Source organism: Rhinocladiella mackenziei, assembly GCF_000835555.1.
Source record: "Rhinocladiella mackenziei CBS 650.93 unplaced genomic scaffold supercont1.5, whole genome shotgun sequence".
NCBI classification, from domain to species: Eukaryota; Fungi; Ascomycota; class Eurotiomycetes; order Chaetothyriales; family Herpotrichiellaceae; genus Rhinocladiella; species Rhinocladiella mackenziei.
In genome coordinates this window covers 2357218-2381267 of record NW_013550600.1, presented here as the reverse complement: position 1 = coordinate 2381267, position 24050 = coordinate 2357218, and the positions used below count along the sequence as shown (strand labels likewise).

Below are 24050 nucleotides of genomic sequence, written 5' to 3'. Positions count from 1 at the left end.
CGTTGGCGACTTAGTAGGACAGTCGCAGAATAGGCCCAAGTGGCGACGAGGTTGACGACGACGTCTGGGCGATGGGCCAAAAGTAACAAAGGGTATCTTGAATTGCAAAATGTCTTCGTCCCTAGGATTGCGGTTGGGGTGGCAGTGTAAGTCTCAAGATTGAAAGGCCATCTTTATTTTTATCGTGGAGACGACGAATCAGACGCTGAGGGTATGCCGTCGGAGGGTCTTATGGCCATCTTGCCGGTGGAGTGTTTGGTGCTCCTGTTGGTAGGATCTGCTGAGCACGATGCTAGGCCTCAACTCTGTGACCGCTATAACTCTAGGCTCCAGGCAGATGGCCACGGAAGAGAGGGGGCTCTGCGGCAAACGCAACTTGGCCGCAGGCGGACTCTCAGTGAGCTAATGTCTCGGTTGCTGATCCACGCCGCACTTATCAGCGCCGTTGAAACTGTCACTGCCCTTCTATGGCATACCGGACTGGCTGTTCTGGTATTGCTGCGGCCACGCATCTTCTCGTTCTAGTTCCCTTGTTCTCTAATTATTGCAATTGTTCACTACTCCGCAACTCGTACCTCCATACTCTACCACGCCGACATCCCTTCCCGCCGCTCTCTTTCAGCGCATTATGCTCTCAGCGAAACGGCAAAACTACCTCTGAGAGCACGCGGATCCGCACAAAGAGTCCTATGGCACGGTGACGCCACTCATTCTCATCTTGTTAACTATTTGGCGCTTTCCGAAATGGACGGGCGGCACCATGCGCCTCAAGCTTCCAACCATCGCAACAATTTGGTTGACCTTGAAAACTCGCAACCCGTCTACAATTCAGGACAGCGGCCGCCTGTCGATGATTCTCAACTTTTACGTCAATATAACATTGATACTTCCGACGAACCTCCGCCGAGACCGTCAACCAGTTACGATGACTTCGTCGGCGGAGGAAGAGGTGCATACGGTCCTGGTGACGCGCAACCGGTGGCGTCTTCCCATCGACCTTTCACGGCCCCTTATATGGACGATGGCACGCGAAACTACTCGCAGACCTCCGACCTAAATAACTACGCAACGTATGGGGATGGCGAGGAATACGGTGAAGACGAGTCTGGATACAAATACTATGATGGCGCCGGCCCCTCAGACGAACACATCCCTGGCGGAGGAGTCAAAGTGGTCGGACGACATCATGGACGGAATCGGAGTAGTCTCATGTCCATGTCTGGTGTTATGGACCGAGCAAAGGGAATGCTGGGCATGCGAGACAGTAATTATTCCGACATGAACCTCCCTTTGACCGAGGCTGGCATGCAGAATTCCAGAGTTGACACCGTTGGAACCGAAGATACCCCCCCGCCGCGGGAGAAGAGAAGCTTAGGTTTCGACGAGGTCAAGGCAATGTTTATGAGGAAGAGGGTCGACCCATCAACGCTCGGACCCCGAATCATACATCTCAACAACCACACGGTGAATGCGGCGAACAAATGGGTCGACAACCACATTTCCACCGCCAAATACAATGTGGCCACCTTCCTCCCGAAATTTTTATTCGAACAGTTCTCAAAATACGCCAACTTATTCTTCTTGTTCACGGCCATCCTGCAGCAAGTCCCGAACGTCTCTCCCACCAATCGGTATACCACCATTGTTCCTTTGATGCTGGTGCTCTTGGTGTCGGCCATAAAGGAACTGGTAGAAGATTATAAACGCAAAGCGGCCGACAAAGCGCTGAACGACTCGAAAGCACGAGTTCTCAAGGGTTCTAACTTTGTGGATACGAAATGGATCAATGTGGCTGTCGGGGACATTGTCCGAGTCGAATCCGAAGAGCCGTTCCCGGCCGATATAGTCCTGTTGGCAAGCTCCGAGCCCGAAGGATTATGCTATATCGAGACCGCCAACCTTGACGGCGAAACGAACCTGAAAATCAAACAGGCTATTCCGGAAACGGCTCATCTGGTGAGCCCTGCAGATTTAGGCAGACTTGCCGGCCGTGTTCGGTCGGAACAGCCCAATAGCAGTCTCTACACATACGAGGCAACTTTGACCATGGCCGGTGGCGGCGGAGAGAAAGAGCTTCCCCTGAACCCGGATCAATTGCTCCTGCGTGGAGCCACACTACGAAATACTCCTTGGGTGCATGGAGTGGTGGTTTTCACGGGCCACGAAACCAAACTGATGAGAAATGCCACGGCGACGCCAATCAAACGGACCGACGTCGAACGGATGCTCAACAAGCAAATTCTCATGCTGGTCGCTATCCTTCTGGTCCTCAGCACAATCAGCACGATCGGTGACATAATTGTGCGATCGACGGCCGGCGAAAAGCTGACATATCTGTATTACGACGGCTTCAACGCTGCCTCACAGTTCTTCTTGGACCTTTGCACCTACTGGGTTCTTTTCTCCAATCTGGTTCCCCTCTCGCTTTTCGTCACCATCGAACTGGTGAAATATTATCAAGCGTTTCTCATCAACAGTGATCTGGATATCTACTACCCCGACACCGACACATCTGCGGTCTGTCGAACTTCGTCACTTGTGGAAGAGTTGGGCCAGATAGAGTACATCTTCTCGGACAAGACCGGAACCTTGACTTGCAACGTGATGGAATTCAGACAATGCTCTGTTAGCGGCATCCAATATGCCGGTGTAGTGCCGGAAGACAGAAAGGCCAGTGGTCCCGAGGATATGGGAGGAATCCATGATTTCAGACAACTGATGGAGAACTTGAAGAGCCATCAGAGCGGTTCGGCCATTCACCAATTTCTCTGCCTCCTCGCTGTCTGCCACACCGTCATTCCTGAGCGCAAGGATGAAAAATCAGAGATCAAATATCAAGCGGCCTCTCCCGATGAAGGGGCTTTGGTAGAAGGAGCTGCAATGCTTGGATATAAGTTCGTGGCTCGAAAACCACGCGCCGTCATTGTTCAAATTGACGGCCGGGACATGGAGTATGAGCTCCTCGCCGTGTGCGAATTCAACTCGACCCGAAAGCGTATGTCAACAATCTTTCGATGTCCCGACGGGAAAATTCGGATATATTGCAAAGGTGCAGATACTGTGATCCTGGAACGATTGGCCAAAGAAAACCCCATCGTGGATGTGACCCTGCAACATCTGGAAGACTACGCCACAGAGGGTTTACGGACACTTTGTCTAGCCATGCGAGAGGTTCCAGAGGAAGAATTCCAGGAGTGGCGGCAGATTTTTGAGAAAGCGGCCACAACCATTGGTGGAACCCGTGCTGAAGAACTTGACAAAGCAGCAGAAATCATCGAGCATGATTTCTTCTTACTGGGAGCCACCGCCATCGAAGATCGTCTGCAAGATGGAGTGCCAGACACTATCCATACGCTACAAACGGCAGGAATCAAAGTGTGGGTTCTCACCGGCGACAGACAAGAGACGGCCATCAACATCGGCATGAGCTGCAAACTGATCAGTGAAGACATGACTCTACTGATCATTAACGAGGAAAATGCCACAGCAACGAGGGACAGTTTACAGAAAAAGCTGGACGCTGTACGAAATCAAGCCGCGTCTGGCGAAAACGACACCCTCGCCCTCATCATCGACGGAAAATCTCTGCTCTTTGCTTTGGAGAAAGATATGGAAAAATTGTTCCTCGACTTGGCCGTCATGTGCAAAGCTGTCATCTGCTGCAGAGTATCGCCATTACAGAAAGCGCTCGTCGTGAAGCTCGTGAAACGTCATTTGAAAGCGTTACTTTTGGCGATTGGAGATGGTGCCAACGACGTTTCGATGATCCAGGCCGCTCACGTCGGTGTCGGTATCAGTGGCGTTGAAGGCCTTCAGGCCGCTCGAAGTGCCGATGTGGCCATTGGACAATTCCGATATCTCAGAAAATTGCTCCTTGTCCATGGCGCATGGAGTTACCAACGAATCAGCAAAGTCATTTTGTACTCTTTCTACAAAAACATTGCCATGTTTATGACACAATTTTGGGTGGGCCAAAACATCCGTGTCGAGGATTGCATCGTTACTGACCATGTTTCCATAGTACTCATTCCAAAACGCCTTCTCGGGTCAAGTCATTTACGAATCTTGGACTCTATCCTTCTACAACGTCATCTTCACGGTTCTCCCCCCATTCGCAATGGGTATTTTCGATCAATTCATCTCCGCTCGACTCCTGGATCGCTATCCGCAATTGTATCAAATGACCCAGGATGGCCTCTTCTTCCGCATGCACTCATTCTGGTCCTGGGTTGCCAACGGCTTCTATCACTCCATCCTCGCCTACATCTTTTCATCGTACTTCTTTTACGAAGACCTGATCCTCACCAACGGCAAAATTGGTGGGCACTGGTTGTGGGGTACCTCAACATACACAGCTATTTTGTTGGTCGTACTGGGCAAGGCAGCATTGATTACCAACGTGTGGACGAAGTACACCGTCATCGCAATTCCGGGTTCCTTCATCATCTGGCTCGCGTTCATTCCCGCCTACTCATACGCCGCGCCGAATATCGGATCGGGCTTCTCAACCGAACTTGACGGTATCATCCCTGTCATGTTTACCACTCCCGCCTTCTACCTTCTATGTCTCATTCTCCCGCCGGCCTGTCTTCTGCGGGACTTTGCCTGGAAATACATCAAGCGCGTGTACTTTCCCCAGGACTACCATCATGTCCAGGAGATTCAGAAATATAACATCCAAGACTACCGTCCGCGAATGGAACAGTTTCAGAAAGCAGTCCGCAAGGTGCGGCAAGTCCAACGAATGCGTAAGCAGAGAGGTTATGCTTTCTCTGCGGGTGATGAAGGTGGACAACAAATGCGGGTTCTCAACGCATATGATACGACGAGAGAACGTGGTCGGTATGGTGAAATGATGAGCGTCAGGGATTCGGTTGGTTGAATTCGGTTTGATTTTCCGGCGAGATGTGACGAGATGCTTGAGACGAAAGCAAAACGAAGAAGACAGATTTGGGGGAACCATTGATTGGGTGGCCGTGATGCTGACAATGTACCTCATCATCTCAAAACAGGGCTGACCTGGCCTGGAAGCAAAGTAAGGGAGTGCAATGGAATGACTCTTATCTGGGATCACCCCCTGCCTACTACGGTACTTCCTCTTCCTTTCTTCTCTGCTTGTAAAGTTCCAAGGAACTTAAAAGGGATCGTGGGAGAGTGAATCTTGAAATCGATGGACCTCGAGAGTTGACATAATTCAAACGAAATATAGACATTGCTGGTGTCTCGGAAATTCTATAAAGGTATTGGGTATAGGGGTATTGCCGCAGCACGGCACCACACGAGATCTTGTTTCTTCGTATCTAATAGAGATGGAAAGCAAGCCACCCTTCCCTCTTCTCTCATGAAAGTAGAGGCAGGTTAGGTGAAATTCAAAGCAAGGCAAGGCATATAAGTTCCTCCCAAATCAGTAGTCTCGTCTCTTTCATTTCCAGCGTCAAGTTCGAATCAAGCGTATGTAACGAATCGCAACTCATCACTCAGGTGGCTCTATCCCTCCCGAACAGCGCACCTAGTCCATCTCCTCGTGGAGTCGATCCGGCTCCAGGGACAACGACACGCTTTTTGGCCCAGAATTCGGTGTCGTCGTGGTCAGGGACAGAACTTGCGATCACGTCCGATGTGGGAGGTGGGACATGCGGCGTCACCAGATCAATGCCCTTCGAGTGCCCTGCACTATTCGAGTACATCGGGTTCTGGCGCGGGGGGAGAGGGCGCAAGCCAAAGTCGTAGAGGCTGATGCTGTCGAAGCTAGAGGACGCCGTCGTGGGCGTGTTTCCTAGACTTGGAGTCGTGGTGCTCGTCGTAGTCGTCATGCTCGTTGTGCTCTTGTGTCGTGCTGTCCGTGGGCGGTCTATTTTTACATGCTCGCCCCCCTCAGATGCAGTCATGGTCTGATGGAAGCGCGAGAGATAGCGAAAGGCCTCTGAGGCCCCACGATGTGGTAATTTGGGCTTCCATTCGGTCGGGTCAAGATCGGGCTTGTGGTCATGCCTGTCGGCTGGTATTCGGAGGACGGGCGTGTGCTTGTCGAAGTCGGGAGAGGCGCTTGAGGTGCGTAGAGGTTGCGTCGGGCGGGGAGAGGAGGGCGTTGATGCTGATCTTGGAGGGGAGGGAATGTTTGACGCAGACAGGGGTTTGACTGAGTCTTTGCGACGACAGCTAGTGTGTTCGAATCAGCATTTTGGCATCATATTTAAGGATTTAATGGGAGACGAAACTCACGCTTCACTGCAGTAAAGGATCGAGTTGCAGGGAGTCATGATTTGTTTCTCGCACATGGCGCTGGTGTGTTGTCAGTTGGAGCAGGAGGATGTTTGCTCGCCATGGTGTCTCACCAGAATTGCAAGAAACTGGCCGCCATCTCCTTCTCCTTCTCCCTCTCTTCCACTTTGGCCGTGTTTTCGGTAGGAGACAAAACGCGAGGAACTGTGCCACCAAAGGCGGTGCTCGTTCGCTTCAGATGTTTTGGGCGGGAAGCTTTTCTAGCGGGAGATTTGCCATAAGGAAGAGGTTTGGCGTCTGGTTCGGTGGCGAGACCTTCCCCCATTGAGAGCGGTGAGAGAAAATATAAGGTAAGTCATGAATGAAGGGAAATAAAAGGAAGAGCGTTGATGCAGGACACACCGCATTCCACCACGAAATAACCAGTGACCAGGAGATGAATGGTCTTGTGCCCCAGGCTAAGACATTGGCTTGCAGAATTCGCAACAACAAGAGCATGTGCATACCCGTGCCCCACTAGACTTGATATAGGCAAAGTCTGACGGGAGAACGAGATGTGTTTTGCTAGCTGCATGCCCCTAATCCAGATCGTTGCGTCAGCCTCATCCACCCCTGTGGTCCCTTGTTTCTCGCAGCCTCACAGCATTTGTGTTCGCATATCGATCTTGGACAAGGCTTGCGTTCACCTGAATCATCATTCGTCATTTTCTCACGTCTACTGGGAGCGCCCCCAATCAATATCTGAGAAGTCCGTGGACGCTGGCCGGGCCATTTGAATGATCCACTTGGGTATGAGATCTCAAGACAGTTGGTGATCTCGATCCCTCCATGATATATTCAACCATCACTTTTACACAAACCCTTCTGGCACACCCCGGGCTACAACTCCTCCAATTCGACCGACATAGCACCCGAGCATACTGCTCCATGCGAACCGATGTTCTTTCAATTCTTGAAGCTTTTTGTACGCCGTCACATTAGCATAACCGATGCCTGTCGACTTATCTCTGTATCGGACAGGCAGAGTCGTGATTGGACACAACTCTTGACTGTGTTTCACTGGTTTGGCTGTCTTGCGATTGTTGTAGAATAGACCATATTCTTGTCTCGACTCGCCGGAAAGCTCGTCGAACTTTTCCAATATGACCAGGTTTCGTGTCGAGTATTCCACAACTGGTTCGGGTGCAGGTGTGGGTTCGGATGCAAGTTCAACAATAATCGGTGCTTGCGATTGGTCTGGGTCTGGAGTTTCAGTCTTAATCGTACCATTTTTGACAGACTCGACTGATATTTGCGGACTGGGATTGGTCTGGGCCTCTTGCACCGTGTTATCCGGGTTGCCACTGGAGGCTGGCTGCGACGCTAGACTCTTCTCGTTATCTTTTTGGGTATTCGGGTTGGGAGAAGGACTAGTTCGATCCTTATCCGGCTCATTGTTATTTCCTTGTATGGTTATGTGCTCGTGAATCCCCTTCAGGAAAGAATCTTCTGGTTCCAGTGCAGGAGCAAGTGGTACTTGTGGCTGTTGCGATTCTTCCGGCACGGCGGTGACGTCCGGTTTCTTATCTAGAATGGGTTCCTTGGACTGGTCCAACGTCGACGCGGGGGGCGGTAATGAACACGTCCCATTTGTCTGCTCCGTCGACGACGATGGCAGATCGACAGACTTGACTGCTGGCATCTGTTCTTGAAATGCCTTTGATTTTCGGCCGCGCCTTTTGGTTTCTGCACCTCCTTCCATCACATCCCCAGCATCTTTTGTCCCGATCTTAATTAGTTTTGATCCGACCCATGTGGCTTTAGCACTCCACCAGCTCACAACCGGCCCCTCTAGTTTCCTATTCTTCAATGCTGCCAGCTTGGCAGCCTGTTCTTCCTGCTTCTTCTTCTCCATTGCCTCCCATCGGTTGAGACTCCTTGCATTTTGTCTTTCCACTCTGGCAGCTTCGGCTAGACGATCGGCTTGGGTCAGTTCCTTAGGGGCGTCTTTGGCTCGTTCCCTTTCTCTCTGTTCCTTCAACGCCTTTAGCTTTTTGCTTTGGGCTTCGCTCTCTTTGAGTCGGGCAATCGTCTCAGCTCGATGGGCAATCGTCTGCTTTCGCAATGAACTTCGGCCAGAGTCCTGATCATGGATCCAGGTCACTCGTTCCTTTTTCTTGGACGGCTTCGGTTGAGGGGAGGCGGCAGCCGGTCGAGTAGGACCAGTCTTCAGTTTCTTTCTTAACCCGGCCGTACTCGTAAGTGCGAGGCCCGCCTTGCGCTTCTTCGCTCGTTCTTCTCTAACCTGTTTTTGTAATTCTTTCTCTCCTTCCAGATCATCGACCGGAGCGTTTGGGCCTTGATCATCGTCGTCGCTTGATGACATGTCGGCATCTTCATCCTCATCGCTACTTTTGAATTCTTCATCCTCTTCTTCTTCGTTGTCCGCAAAGAGCAGTGTAACCTCATCCGGGTCTTCATCAGCTGCCGCTTCTTCTAGAACCATGCCTCTGTCATATCGGTTGCCTGCTGTCTTTCGTCGCTCTCGACCTGCGACCAGAGTCTCAACTGGGTCTTCGTCCGATTCATCTTCGCCGGTGTCGATGCCTGAGAGTTGTGACGTGTCATCGGTGGGATCGTAGTCGGTCATCTTCAGTATTCAAAGCCCCTATCCTAGCTCGAGAACCCTCCTGCACTCTCGGCGAAAAGCGAGGAGTTTTGTCGAAACTTTTGCTCAGCAGTAGGCGCTTTCCGGCAGGGGAAAGTATGCCGAGAGGGGCTTCTCTACGCGTCCAACGCGCGGGAGAACCCCCGACACATATTACATTGACAATCACGCCGTCGCCATTCAGTTGACAGACTCCCAGCGTCATAATGCCGAAACCTCGCCAGTCTGATGCAGTCACTGTTCCAAGTCCTATTTTAGGGAGTCCTAATAGCAAAAAGCGCAAGAGGGGTGAACCAACTCTTGCAGAACACAAGACTGCCAACCATTTGAGCCCCAAGAACGGAAAGCGTACGAAAACAACCGACAAACCTCCACACGGTGCTCAGCTCTCACCAGCTTCGCCCCGACATCGACGCAAAGAGGCCAATTGGCAACTAGAAACAGGATTGACTACAGAGGTAAAGGCAGAGGAGCACGGCACGGTTACGACAGAAAAAACCAAGGTCCGCATCAAGGAAGATACAGAGCACCAAGCAGGCAAGAAGGCGACTCGGAGACGAGATAATCCAAAGCCTGCGAAACGAGAATATCTAGACCTGGATGAAGACGACTCCGGGGACGAGGAAGAGCGCCAAAAATCCAAGCGAAAGCGCAAGACTAGGGAAGAGAAAGAGGCTGAAGACATGCCGCTCGCTGCCCGAGCAGTCGGCTTGAAGATGTTTGTTGGTGCGCACACGAGCATAGCCAAAGGGGTGGAAAATGCAATTACCAACAGCGTCCATATCGGCGGTAACGCATTCGCTTGTTTTCTCAAATCACAGAGGAAATGGGACAATCCACCCCTAAAAGATGAGAACAGAGATGCCTTTCACAAGGCTTTGATAGAACACAAGTACGATGGCACGGCACATGTTGTCCCGCATGGGTCATACCTGGTCAACCTGGCCACAGAAGACAAAGCCAAAGCCATACAATCTTACGATGCATTTATTGACGACCTCCGTCGGTGCGAAGCCTTGGGTATTCGATATTACAACTTCCACCCAGGAGGAGCCGGACAAGGTCCATTTGGTGAAGCAGTCACCCGACTGGCCAATCGACTCAATCACGCACTATCCGAGACCAGCACGGTGGTCCCCTTACTCGAAAATATGGCCGGGCACGGCACATTAATTGGAGGGCGATTTTCCGATCTTCGAGACGTCATCTCTCAGATCAAGTCTGAATATCAATCCCGAATTGGCGTTTGTATCGACACATGTCATGCTTTCGCGGCGGGCTATGATCTCCGAACAGCGGAAGCATTCAAGAAGACGATGGACGAGTTCGATGAAGTTGTCGGCTTCAAGTACCTCAAAGCCCTGCATCTCAATGATTCGAAGGCCCCGTTCAACAGTCACAGAGATTTACACCAGAATATTGGCCTGGGGTTCCTTGGTCTCCGAGCATTCCACCACGTCATGAACGAACCACGTTTTCAGGGCTTACCATTGATTCTCGAGACGCCGTGTGAGAAGCCAGACCCGAAAGATCCCAAAGGGAAGAAGACAATTGAGGATAAATCTGTCTGGGCCACGGAGATCAAACTTCTGGAAAGCCTCATCGGGATGGATCCCGAAGGCGATGACTTCAAAAAACTGGAGAAGGAATTGAGTCACAAAGGGAAGAAGGAGAGGGACGAAATGCAGGCGCAGTTCGAGAAGAAGCTGGAGAAGGAGAGGACGAAAATGGCCAAGGAGCGCGAGAAGGGTCAGAAAAGTCTAAAGGACATGTTCGGTGCGAAGCGGGATGTGAAATCTTCCCTGAAGAAGAAAAATGGTAGTGAGTGTGATGATGTGAGTGGGCTGGGCGAGGATGAAGATCATATGTGAACGAATAAAAGAAGCAGAGTTGATGTTGAGCTGAAAACTGGACGGAGATAGAGTAAAGCTAACCTGTATAAATATACATAGAATCAACCGACCCCACATGCTTACCTCCCATAAATCCTTGACCTAACTAAACAGTACGCGCCGTATCTCATCAACTCACGTCCCCATTGCTTGATGCACTAATGGACCACTATTGCATACAGCTCTACTTTGCCGACGGATCGCAGTTTCAATTGGCCCAGGCTCCAGTACTCTTCAAGTAGACCTTGAGACCATTCTTGGGTCGAGCGGTGGCGCCGCCCTTGATATCGATGACCTCGTCTCGGTCGACCATCTTGATCTCGAAGGCACCAACAAAGACAGCAAGCAAACAGGCTAATTCGGCCTGAGAGAACTTCGCGCCGATACAGCTGTGCGGGCCGTGCAAGAAAGTCAGGAAAGCGTAGTTGCTGACGGCACCACCAGCGTTGGCCTGGCCTGGGGCGGTCCAGCGGTCTGGATTGAATTTATCGGCGTCTTCGCCCCAGAGCTCCATATTTTGGTTGACAGCCCACGGCGCCAGGATGATCCTGGTCCCCTTGGGCACGAACTCGCCAAGGATCGTCGTGTTTTGGGCGGCATCACGCAGCGTCAGAGGTACGGGCGCCCACAGTCGCAATGTCTCTTGACATATGGCGTGGAGGTAGGGCATATTTTCGATGACTTCGGCTGTGACGTTATCCTCACGGAAATTCGAGATGTGCGCATGGATCTCTTCGCGTAGCCGCGTCTGCATCTCTGGGTGTTGGCAAAGCTCGTAAACTGCCCAGACGAAGGCCGTGGCCGTAGTTAAGTGGCCAGCCGCAAGGAAGGTCATCATGTTGTCGACCAGCTCCTCATCCGTGAACCCGCCCGACTCGAGCGCCACGGAGATGATGTCCGGTTGCATGGGCTCTTTGTGGGCGAGCCGTCGCTTTTTCTGCTCCACCAGTCGGCGGCACGTGTCGCGGGCAACCTGTGCAGCGGCCCGAACATTCCTATTCCGGGCCAAGGGCAAGTTGCTGATGATGACGTCGGGGAGGAAGAATGAAAGAAAGCTCAGGACTTGGGCAGTGCGGTCGGGTTGGAAGACAGAACGATACACACGGTTCAGCTCGTTCGTGGGGTCCTGTAGCGCATTAAAGTCTTGTCCCATACCAGCGACGCCGATAATATCAAGAGTTGCCCTACTGCCCCAGCCATAAACTTCAACAACAGGATTGGAGTCGGAGGAGTTTTTCAGCTCGGCTCGAATGCATTCTACCATTTCTTGACCTTTTGACCAGAAAATGGGGTATAATTCCTTGATGTGTCGGAAGTGGAAGGCGGGCATGAGATTTTTCCTCTGAGTCTTGTGTTCCTCGCCTTCGGCCAGAAGAACACCGTTACCCAGCACCTTCCCGAGACTTTCACGAAGAAGATCCGGCTTGACAAAGTCGTAGCTCTTGGTTGTCAAGACTTCGGCAAGAGCCTTGGGGCTGGTGATGAGGAGGCGTTCGCGGTTAAACAGGTGCAAATAACGAATGAGGCCATCATTGGGAATTTCATTGGCCCATCGCCGAGTGGGGACGCCAGAAGGTTCCTTGACAAGAGCGTAATATTGACCAAAAAAGAATGTTCCGCCCGGGACAGCAGGAAGATGGCGTAAGGGGCTGACAAAGAAGGGGTAGATGAAGACGTTGTAGATGCCGTACACAGCACCATGAAGAATAAACAGTACGAAGAGAGTCAAAAAATGTGACCGTTGAATGGAGTATTCCGGGAACACTCTAACCAGCAGCATCGTGTTGAGCATAGACGAGGTGAGCCAGAAGCGATATGTGCCCAGGTACTCGGGGAATATGAGAGGCATCTTGGACGAAGGAGAGACCGATTGTGTCTAAGCTCACCGTGTCAATTGTTTGCGATGCTCGAGGTTGAAACTGAGGGTTGACAAAATAAAAGTCCAGTGGGCCAGGCGACGATGAAGATGTCGTGGCTCAAGGCTGAACCGGGAGCCGGACTCGGGTGTTGAAGTTTCAAAGTTCAATGCCGGCAGGCAGAAATCAATTGCGAAAAGGACATTGGGCTGTCAAAAACGGAGAGTATGGGAGAGTGTGAAACGAGGAGATTGAAAAATAGTTCAGCGGGAGGGGTGGAAGCGGCGGACCAATTCCCAATTGAGTAAATGGTTAGGTTGGGTCTGCGTCTGACAGAAATATATATGAGAAGGTGCTCTATTCGGATCGCTTTAAAATCTTCATAAAGATTTGCGTCAGACGACACCAATTTCATTCTGTCTACCTGGCGTGCAGGCTGGCACCCACCAGCCCACGTACTCCTTACCTCAACAAGTCCATCTTGCGAACTCGGCCGGCCCACCAACTCTCCGAAACCTTTCAATTCCAATTTCCCCATCGCTAATTTGCTGGTTTGAACCACGAGCTTGCTTCTTAGCTGCCATGGGCTCGTGGTACCCTGCCTACCCGCGCTACTCATAAAGGACACATCTTCTCATGATAGGGTCGTATCGGCATTCTCCAAGCTCGTGCATACAACGGGCTCCCATCTCCTCGAATCGACCGGACGGCGCTGGAGGACTTATCGGTCAGAGCAAATTTAATCGGCAAATAGTCAGGGAGCAAGAGTGTCCAGAATGATGAATCATCCACAGATAAAAACCCTTTGATCCATGACTTCACCCGGAAAGATATCGTGTTCAATCGCATTTTGTATACTCTTGCTCGGAATTGGACTCGTTCCGTTCCTCCATTGTCACGATTTGCACCCTGTGCATGGACAAGCTCCCTGACTCGACGTCTCTACTCGCTCGAAGTTGGGTTGCTGACCCAGACCTAGAAAGCAGCCGTCGTTGTCGTTGTCGTCGCATGTTCAGTCCAATATCGATGTCAACTTTGCTCCTTTCGCGGCCCAGTTGTCGATTTGGGCTTCTTCGGTCTTCGGCCTTGTTGATAGACTCTATCTCTGAGGTTGGTTCGCTCACACTGCTTTCGTCAATCTCTCTTTCAGCCATGGTGAGCCCTAGTCCATTTCCTTTGAAAGATCCAGCCCTATAACCTGCTCCCAACGATCGGTCTTTGGCTGCCGCCGACTCGACTTGGAGTTCGTGGCTTGACTCCCTTCTTGGGAGAGAATTCGGCGTCATCATCGGGAAGAGATATGCATCATCCGATTCCCCCTGTGACCACGTCGAAGATTCGTTAGATCAGAAAGTTGGGTCGGGCATTGACCACGCCCAATGGGTTTCCGTTGCCTAACAGTCAGGGAGATGCAGTGTGGTACGTTGATTGATATAGAATGTGCCATCTGCGAGCAGATTAGGAGAAAGCGCAGCATTCGGGTAGGACAGAAATTGACGACGGGTATTGCCTAGGGAAACTGAAAATGAAATCCGGAACTCTTATACCAAACCATAGTGGCCACGATACTACCTTCCACATGACTGATGAAGAGACTCCTTCAACTGGCACCGAAATGCACGGGTTGCAGCTAAGTGGGAAATGGAGACGCTTCTTCTTATATGTGGATGAAAGCGATCCTTTGAAGACACGATGGAGGGAATGGAAAGAATGAGACTGTCGAAGAACCCAAAAAAATTGCGGTAAGGATCAACACGCGAACCTCAAAAATGCTGTTCAACGATCGTGCAGAAGAGGTACTTGGGCCATCTAGCCCTGAATGACTGATTCTTACCTGACTCGGTGAATATTGAACGCGAAGCCGTGAGTACCTGGGTGAGGAGTTGCCTTGGATGTTGTGGAGACTCAAGAACGCCGGAAGGTTTATTTCACCAATGTTAACCAGCCGATTTCGCACCTAGACCGATAAGATGCCAGCGATCTGCTCCTGTCTCATGATGATGGCTGATCTAACCCGATGGCGTTTTCCGGTTTAGAAACACGAAGTCGAGGGGGTTCTCAATGCCATCGACCAGCAGAATCTTATTCACATTGCAAACTCAGATTCATGACAGACTATAGGAGTGTTGAGAGCAACAAGTTTCGAAGGCAAATTTTTCCACCCACAATCTTTTGCAATGTCTTTAGGCCAAAATTCCTGCGTTCGTGTCAAAATCCACGAGGCGACGAGTTGTATCCGATTTCACAACATGTTACTCGAGACTTTCAAGTATTTCGATGAATGACGCATTAGTAAGTCGGATATTTGGGGAATGACTTTGAGGATGTGTAGCTGACCTCATATGTGAGCGAAGGCCCGTATTTTGCAACAGGAAGACTTATGTCATTGTGTCTCTTCTCGCCAACCACCTTCACCCGAAGGATACGCTTACCAGTCATACGAAATTATGCCAAACAGCCATGACTGACCTTCTGATGATACCTCTGTTGAGGTAGCATCCAACCACGGAATTGGGTGACCGAAAAACTTCTCAGAGTGCCGGATAGCTCTACCGTCTCTGAGAACGTCTTCCCACCCCAAAGGAGCCAAGGGGTCAGATGCTCGCAGTCCAGGACCACTGAAGAAGATGGAAGATACCGCTAGGAGCTAATATTCAACATTCAATTTGCCGCTCAGTATACCGCAACGGCCCTCCCTTTACCGACATAGCCTCCACACTCAGCGTGTCTAGCTGACCTTCCTTTTTGGCTTCTGTAGGAATTCGAGCGAGCGACCCCGCTCTCTATGCCAGGAGGTACGCTCTATGGCAATATTCGCTCTCTCCGGACCTGTGTGTGGGTACTTCTGTTTCTGCTTTGCCTCATATCCCAGGAGCATGAGCAGGTATAATGCGCACACAACAGGATCTTCCCTTTGAGATTATAAAACTGATAGCCTTCTGAGCAGTTATCCTCTGTGTTGCCACACCAGCAGACCAATTGTGTTCTGATCAACACTGACCTGGTATATTCTGAGATTCCTGGCTCAGAACTGACTCGAAATGAATCAATGACGAGATCGTACCTTCCTGCGGTGGTCAATTTATATTTTCCAGCGAAAATGCAAATTCTCCCACTTGATACCCTTTCATGATCCTTCCCTCCATCAGCCTTATCTGATGGCGGCTGAGTCGATATTCCAGACTTGTGCTCGAATCAGGGCAACATTCATCAACCGTTCCCGTGAGTTTTCTCCCTGGGTAGTGGATCTTCAAGCTTCCCAACCCAACCGAGTGAAGGCGAGAGTGTCTCCGTACCCTGAGCAACTACGACAAGCAGGTACACACCAACCTCGGATCCTTCTGCAGGCTACATCGACATTCTTGCGACAAATTCGGAAGAATACTAAGGGAAAGAAGCCTCCATTCCGGAATGTTAGAACATTCGACCACGTCTGCCGTATGCGCCGTTTTCTGGGATAAATCCCCACACCGAACGGACTGCGAGATCCGACGAAGAGAGCAGAACCGCAAGATGCAGAGCAAGGACGAGATGCGCCGCATATATCACGAGATTTAGCAGGCCAGTGATGTTATCGAGTAGGTCATGGAGTAGGCTACTCGTACCTACTCCTCATGTAAACTTGCCAAGACGCACGATATATTCACTTACAGCCAATCACGTAAACCGTTATGGGACCCCACGTGTGCGCCGCCAAGAATTGCCAAGATCATCGAGTTTTTAATCACACGATCCGGAAAGGATCAAGTATTTATCCGGGGTCTGGGCGCCGAGACCAGTTTGATGAGCAGGCTACTCGGGAGTAGGCTACTCCTACTCGTCGCCATCCTCGACGAGTAGGTCATTGACATCACTGTAGCAGGCAAGGCCCCCGCGTGGTCAAGTGATGCATAAGAATGAACCAGAGGTTGGCTGGAGTGTTTGCACAAGATGCAAGAAACTTTGATGCTGTGTTTTGCCGAACCCCTGAATCAACGCCTTCTGAACGTCTTAGTTTCGACCAAAGCAACTGCAATGCGTGAGATCATGTTCTCTACTGAAAACTCGCTCTACGCCTAAAACGCATGAAAGTTCGGCGAATACATTTCGAACAATGTCATGCTGTACTAGCCTAGCTATCATCCGACTTGCTCTGATGTATGACTCCGATCATCTCCAATACTACATCAATGCCAATCCAGTTCTTCGAGAGAAAGGAGCGCAAAGTTGCCCATTTTTACATTCGTCTTTACGCAAATCTCGATGCCAGAGCAAGTCAAGGAGCCGAGTAACCACGGCGTTATGAGAGAGATCACAAATGGCATTTAGCAGGTCGCTGCTAAAGGCGCTGCCCCGAGATATTCCCATCATCTCTAGGGACCAGAATCAGTCCCCCTTCAGAAACAGTAAGGAATCCGCCCAAAGCGACGAGCGCCTTCGACTACACTACCCTGACCATCAGGCCTCGAGGACCTAGAGGGACGGTCCCTTGGATTTCCTCACACTACCACAGAAAGAGAAGACCCTTGTCCCACCTCCGCAAAATCGACTCGAACTGCGTCCTATCTCCCCTCTCCCATCTCCTCTCATGCATTTCAGCGACTCTATCCAACTTTGATGCCTAGACCCGACCTTCCTATCCTGTTTGTCGGTAACGGCTTCGCATCATCTACCCCTATTTGTAGAGGGGAGGAGTTGGGGGAAAGGAGGATCTTCCCGGAGGCGGGATGGCCGTACAGCCTCAGAACCAGAGACCAGCAGGCAATATTCGACCAAGCATTATCGACAACATCGTCAACAACTTGCTGACAGGGTCCTGTGAAGGAATCACCTGCAGATTCCACGAAAGAAAGAAAATATTTGGGAAGTGATGGAGAAATGGACTCGGTAAGGGTGTGCACTATATGGGACCTACCGACCAGTCACTGTCATTTTCTGGGAGAAGACAGGCTTCGCTGCCTTGTGCGCGCCACAAAGAAGATATCATGACCTTCCTCAAGTGGATATTGGATGTTTATCCCCGAGTCCGGAAAAGAAACACTCTGGATGAATACTGGAGAGTGTGGTGCATGTTGTACCGAAAGTCGCCATAATCCATGCGCGTAGCACCCCGCTACAATGGTAACGAGGAATCTCAAGAGATCCTTGTATAGCTGAATGTTCCACTGTCACAGCCGAACAGATCACCACATACTGTTCAACACATTCATCCTGCTCATACTGCTGCTTAGACACCACTCATACACCAACTTATACACCACTCTCGTAATGTTGAACAGGAGCAAAATGTCCCTTTACCGCGAAAAGGGTTTATCACTCGTATGTAGGATATAGGGGTAGGAATAGGAGAAGAAAAGGGGTCAACCAAACGTGTATAAATACCAGTAACCCGGCAGGACCAGTTGATAGATAGACAGAGTATTTAATTCATATTCTCTTGGTATACCCAGTTTGACATATACTATCTCTCCGGATGATCCATGGACTAGACCCGATCAGAGGGGTCGTGTGCGCAAGGGCGGCATTTCTACCCATCCCCGGATGGACTATAGACTAGATCCGATCGGGGGTGTCGTACGGGCAAAGGACACAGTCAACGACATCGTCCACACATGGGCCATGGACTGGGTCCGATGAGGTTGGATGAGGGCAGAGAATTTGGGAACTGTCGGATTATGGATTTTCCGGACTACGGGTGCTACTTTTGGCTTGGCACTGTTGCAACTTGCACCCTTCACCTACTTATTCAGCCTTGCTCTTTGTCAGGGGGAGACCTTCTCCCTAGGCCTGGTTTGGTTAACCAAAGTCCAACTTCTAGAGTATCAATTTCAATCTCTATTGCATACCGCTCAGTCCCAGAAAGGGGGCAGACAGACCGATTTCGTAGGACTTCTTAACCCAAAGGCATTCGATGCCGCGTGTCACAAACTGATGGTTCTCCGAATGGAACAAGAAGATCGACGACAACAGCACGATGATCGCTCATCCAGACTTTGTCATCAAACCTACTAGGAAGAACGCCATAAGCCTGAACCATTTGACGTGTTTTGTCTAGCCCTGCGTCATCATGACTGCCCTCTGTAATTCCCAGATGCACGAAATCGATCCTATGCTTTCCCTCTACTCGGTCGTCCCGTTCGAACCCGGTAAATGTTCGCTCATTCCCGTAGGCGTATATCTTTCCCTCTGAATTATTGTCATCTGAGATCAAGCTCCATGTGTCTACGAAGCCAGATCCCGATTCATTGAGGATTCTATATGCGTCACCGCTAGGGCGACTGTTCAAATCCCCAGCTAAGAAGGTGAATGCCGGAGAGTATTGAGATCGCAGCCGAGAAGAAACCTCAAGGATCAACTTGGCCGCTTCACGCCGGGAAACATCTCCCTGGTCGTCAAGATGGGTGTTGAGAGCGAGAATGATTTTCGGAGTGGTGGAAGCAGTCTCAGGAGAGAGGACTGACTCCAGAACTGCACAGGTCAAGATGCGTACACTCGATGCGTCCCATCCCTTCTTCCCCACCTCTCCTGTCTCGTTCAACCAGACAGTTTCGAAGTGTAAGCATCTCCAGGCCGACTGACGATAAAAGATGGGACTGTACTCTCCTTGCGTCTTGCCGTCGTCTCGACCAACGCCAAGATAAGCCCAGTCATTCGCCTCAGGCGATGTCTGGCTAGACTCTTTGGTGAGTGGATTGGAGTTGGGGGAATTGAAAGTCAAACGCATCAAGTCTTGTAATTGCCGGTGGAGGACCTCTTGCATGCAGACTAAGGTCGATTGAGGGGTGAAGTATTCCCGCGTGTGATACTTAAAATGGCTTGAAAGATGAGGGAATCGATCCTCCCATTTGCATTCGTACTCTTCGGGGTTGTCGTTGGCAAAGCGGATATTGTGGGTTAGGATTCTGATTGGCATGAGAATAGGAGAGTAGACTCCCGTACGGGAGGTTGGTGGTGGTGAAGATGCATCACCCATGTCGAATGGTGTTCAAGGAGGGAATACGTGGAGGAGGAGTCTGCTTGAAGAAAAACACTGCTAGTAGCGGAGAACGAAACGGCTCTGTGGTCTGGATATAATTTGAGGGAAGATATTTTCTGAATGAGATACTGTACCATAGGAACGAGTGGAATGACGAGGCAGAAAAGGCGGAGAGAAGAAAGCTTTGTAGCGGTGAAACTAGAACCTGCGGCTGACTCCTGGTTCCTGGGGAGGGGAAGGGAAGGTCTAGCTGCTTCGTTTGCGATCGTCAGGCACGGAAAGATGGGGAGTCAGGGACAGGATAAAGCACGGAGGTTTCGAGACGGCTTGTTCGCCATTGTTCAAATGACGTCATTTATATAGGCACAACGACCACGTGAGTCGAATCACTGGCTGCCAAGGTCCGTTAGAGGAAGGGCCGTTATAGGGTTCCACAGACAATAGATAGCTATACTAACAATGGGAGGATTGATCCTGCTCTGGTTGTGCAATTTCTCCCGAAATGTTTCTCTTCAGAAGCCCAGCTGTCCATTGAAAATGCTATTCGAGTAACCATCGCTGACCTTGAGGTGCCCGACTGAGACCACAAACTAAGAAAGCCAGGTTTCACAGCGTCTCTCAGACCGTCACGAATTACCATCGTATTCATAATAACTAGCCAACCATGCGGGCAATTGACATGACCAATCTCATCCGTAACATAAGCCGCGGACCGCCAAAGGCAGCGGGTTTTGTCTTTTTTTTTTCCCCCCATCCATCCTCTAATCAATCATCCAGTTCCTGCCAGAGTCACTGGCAGAGGAGTCCCGTACTTGTAGAGTGTCTGATACTCCTCAAGAATGTGGTCTGCGCGGTGAGAGAAGGTGGTTGGTGCTGATCGTATTTTCGGGGGGATAGGAAGAAGAGGGACATGTTTTGTTCACTGCAATAGGAGAGGTCTTGCTATTTTATACTCGTGAGACACTGCAGGAGCTGTTCGAGTCGAAACAAGACTAAGGGATTTTCCAGATAAGTGGCCTTAAGCCTCAGCCATGCAGTGTCATTAAACCATCGGGTTCAGCGTCAACGGTTTTCTTGGACTCGTCCCTGTTCAGCTGTTCACCCCAGGCTGAGTCGCTCAGGTTTGCATGCCGTGAGATGAGGACGATTTCGGATCAAGAAACGAAGTTGAAGGTTTGGCCTCGTTGATGCTGGAAAAGGGCAAGCCCGAAAAGCTAAACCTAATCGGGGTATGCTAATTCCGAACGCGAACTGAGGCAATTCTGAGTCGAGCATGATCCCTTCCCAGACACGTTTGTGCGCATCCATCTTCAGCCGAGGCGGATCTGGTATGTATTCCATCCTTTGCTTACTACAGAACCTGTTTTCATGGGAATTGGCGATGATGGCTCTATCTGGTGATGGATCTGTCCCCGCCACCCAAGTCCCCCTCGCCTCCTCACCCAGATCTCGTCTTCAGATTTGCCCACATGGCTAACTCCATCACTAGAAACGCGTTCGGTCGCGATTGGCCTTTCTGCTCTTATTTTCTTCCCATTCCCAGTGATATGTTGTCGCTATGAGCGCTTCCCCCGATGGTGCGACTGCGGTAGCCGCGCCTGCAGAATCCTCTCCTCCCCCAGCCACCGTCAATGCCGAAACCATCGCCCAAGGCAAGGAAAAAGCAAAGGAGATCCTCGCGGCATCCGGTATTGATGTCACAAAGGATGATGCAGCGGCAGCAGCCAAATATGATACCACAAAGGATGATACTGCTTTAGAACCCAATGGCCAGAGCGAAAGTCCCGGCGCGAATCGAAAGCGCAAACGCGAAACCCCCATTGATCGTATCCAAGCAGACGAGTATGTTCAGCGCGAATATCACTACAAAGCCCTCTTAGCAGAACAGCTCAATCACCCCGTACCGGCGCAAGAAAAGAGGCAAGAGCTCACATTTTATCAAAATCTCCGACCACGACGAGAACATGACCCTGGCTCCATCTTTGGATATGGCTACGCAGGCTACGGCAATCCCAGGACCGATGAGAAAAACATTCGGGACCCAATTATATATCCCCGCCAGAGGAGACCTGGGAAAAGAAAAACTCTGCCGCCGCGGGTGTCCCGAAAAGAACAAATCATTCAAGCAGAGCAGAGCGAGGACCTGGTCCCCATCCGTCTCGACATCGATTGGGGCAAGATCAAATTAAGGGACACGTTCACCTGGAATCTCCACGACCGCACGACTCCTATCGATTATTTTGCTGAGAAGTTGGTGGAGGATTTTGGTCTCGAGGTGCAAAATTGTCGACCGCTTGTCCATGCCGTGGCAGCCAGCATGCGCGAACAAATCAGCGATTATTGCCCTCAGATTTACACAGATCAAGAGCCATCAGAACCTTCACTGCCTTATTTTGCGTACAAGAACGATGAAATGCGGATTCTGGTAAAGCTGAACATCACAATTGGCCAAAACACCCTCATCGATCAATTTGAGTGGGAGATCAACAATCCGTACAACTCTCCAGAAGAATTTGCTCGTCAAATGACCAATGATCTATCGCTCGCGGGAGAGTTCACCACGGCAATAGCACATTCCATCCGCGAACAATGCCAACTGTTTTCCAAGTCCCTGCATATCACCGGACATCCCTTCGATGGTCGTCCTGTTGAGGACCCAGATTTGAGAGAAAACTTCTTGCAGTCGCCGTTACCGAGCACATTCCGTCCTTACCAGTCAGCGAAAGACTATACACCCTATTTGTACGAGCTCAACGAAGCCGATCTGGAGCGAACCGAGCTGTCTATCTCGCGCGAACAGAGAAGACAGAAACGGTCCACCAATCGGCGTGGAGGCCCAGCCTTGCCAGACCTCAAAGATCGTCAGCGTACTATTCGATCGCTTGTCGTTTCTTCCGTCATCCCTGGAGGTGCCCTGAGTCTGGAGGAAAGTCGTATATTCAGAATCTCCAAAGCCAGTCGCCGATCGGGGCGTGGGGCCGGACAACGAGATGGTTTCGAAGATTCCGACGAGTCAGACAGCGAGGATTCCGCTCCAGATTCACCGGCCATTCCCACGCACTTGTTACAACAAGGAACCGCCCGCACGAGGGGCATTAGAAACGCTGCTCTAACAGCATCAGCAGGAATTCGGTCCAATCTAAGCGGATTTGCCTCCGTCCGGTCTGCAACTCCAGAGTCCGTAACGCCAGGTCACCATGAAGGCCGAGCCTCTGCCAGGAAGAGAGATTACAAAGAAGAAAGCGACGAAGAGTCTGGGCCGGAGAAACTCATTGTGACATTGAAAGTAGGCAGGGCAAAACTTCGTGAATGGCAACGCGCACAACGAGCCAGAGATAGGGCGACTCTGGTCTCAAATCAGGGCAGTCCGCGTCCCGACACTCATTCAAGGTCTGTCTCTGCTGCCCCATTGAACCTCGCCGCCATGCCACCTCCTTCGCCGGTCCCAGATATCCGAGGTGCTGTAGATGCTACACATCATCCTCCCAGTTCCACACATCCTGCCGTGAGTCATAGCCCTGGGATATATATATTTTTGCCTACTATCCCCATCGGCGCTTTTGATATCCTACAAGAATTCTATGCTAACCATGCATTCAGCCTCCGCCACCTGACTGGCTAGTTCAAGATTTGGAGCGACTACGGAAATCCTACCCGAATGATCGATTCGAGGGTATCATGAAGCATACCGCCATCGATCCTAAAACTCAGAAGCTTGTTCCTCCGAACGAAACAAATCAATCTTTTCCACACAAATATATCCCGAGGATAAGGTGCCACGATTGCCCGGGCCGGATTTATCTCCCCGATCCAGACAACTTTGACAATCATCTGAGAAACACGAAACACCGAGCGAACGTGAATGAGCGACTGGGAAAGAAAGGGGCTTGATAGATTTGTGCGGGATGCCGCGGGAGGAATGAGCAAAAAGCTTGTGATATTTTATCATATAATCGCTGACGACCTGTCGAATCTCATTCCCCAAGAAAATACTCGAAGCAGTCCAGGGCCACTAGCATTCCCACATAGAGATGTGCCACCGGTTTGCTACGCATCGTGGCGGGGTAAATAAATATATTATTGCAACAACTCCTACTTACCGCAAATGCTTTGCGCCATTTGTTTGATTGCAGTCCCACCGGACAACGAGGGGGCTGCTGGTATCAATCGTCGGCCGGTAGGACAATATGATGCTTTGGGTAACGTTAGGGAAGGCGGGAGACTTTTTCAATTTCCGAAAGCTTTTGAGGTTCAAGTGTTTGAACGAGTCAGGCCATTATTAAAAAATTGGTGAAGAAATATGACACAAGATAGGCGTTGTTATCAAGTGAGGCTGTAAGTCACTTGGTCCTTACCTACATAGTTTGAAGCTCGACGATATTGTTAGGCAGAACAAAATCAACCTGCGCGTGCGGGGATCGACAGCGCACACAGTAGAATTCCAAACCTTCCATTTAAATCCCCACTGCGCCTTGTTC

The 24050-nt window shown here is 50.6% G+C and overlaps 7 protein-coding genes across 7 annotated transcripts; 3 read left to right on the top strand and 4 right to left on the bottom strand.

The window, feature by feature from the left end:
- Positions 1-744: 744 nt before the first annotated feature.
- Z518_07337 (uncharacterized protein) lies at positions 745-4882 on the top strand (the record flags this gene model as incomplete). The annotated part of the gene is made up of 2 exons (XM_013415466.1): positions 745-3966; positions 4022-4882. 2 exons carry the CDS (start codon positions 745-747, stop codon positions 4880-4882), a joined length of 4083 nt encoding a protein of 1360 aa, XP_013270920.1.
- A 595-nt stretch (positions 4883-5477) lies between these two features.
- On the bottom strand, positions 5478-6547 carry Z518_07336 (uncharacterized protein; the record flags this gene model as incomplete). Its single annotated transcript, XM_013415465.1, has 3 exons — positions 5478-6159; positions 6223-6282; positions 6336-6547. The coding sequence occupies 3 exons, from the start codon at positions 6545-6547 to the stop codon at positions 5478-5480; spliced, it is 954 nt and encodes a 317-aa protein (XP_013270919.1).
- Positions 6548-7072: 525 nt separating this feature from the next.
- Positions 7073-8851, bottom strand: Z518_07335 (uncharacterized protein; the record flags this gene model as incomplete). Its single annotated transcript, XM_013415464.1, has 1 exon — positions 7073-8851. One exon carries the CDS (start codon positions 8849-8851, stop codon positions 7073-7075), a length of 1779 nt encoding a protein of 592 aa, XP_013270918.1.
- A 224-nt stretch (positions 8852-9075) lies between these two features.
- Z518_07334 (uncharacterized protein) lies at positions 9076-10740 on the top strand (the record flags this gene model as incomplete). Its single annotated transcript, XM_013415463.1, has 1 exon — positions 9076-10740. One exon carries the CDS (start codon positions 9076-9078, stop codon positions 10738-10740), a length of 1665 nt encoding a protein of 554 aa, XP_013270917.1.
- A 229-nt stretch (positions 10741-10969) lies between these two features.
- On the bottom strand, positions 10970-12610 carry Z518_07333 (uncharacterized protein; the record flags this gene model as incomplete). The annotated part of the gene is made up of 1 exon (XM_013415462.1): positions 10970-12610. The coding sequence occupies one exon, from the start codon at positions 12608-12610 to the stop codon at positions 10970-10972; it is 1641 nt and encodes a 546-aa protein (XP_013270916.1).
- A 5879-nt stretch (positions 12611-18489) lies between these two features.
- Positions 18490-19569, bottom strand: Z518_07332 (uncharacterized protein; the record flags this gene model as incomplete). Its single annotated transcript, XM_013415461.1, has 1 exon — positions 18490-19569. The coding sequence occupies one exon, from the start codon at positions 19567-19569 to the stop codon at positions 18490-18492; it is 1080 nt and encodes a 359-aa protein (XP_013270915.1).
- A 1561-nt stretch (positions 19570-21130) lies between these two features.
- Positions 21131-23463, top strand: Z518_07331 (uncharacterized protein; the record flags this gene model as incomplete). The annotated part of the gene is made up of 2 exons (XM_013415460.1): positions 21131-23077; positions 23173-23463. 2 exons carry the CDS (start codon positions 21131-21133, stop codon positions 23461-23463), a joined length of 2238 nt encoding a protein of 745 aa, XP_013270914.1.
- Between the last annotated feature and the right edge of the window lie 587 nt (positions 23464-24050).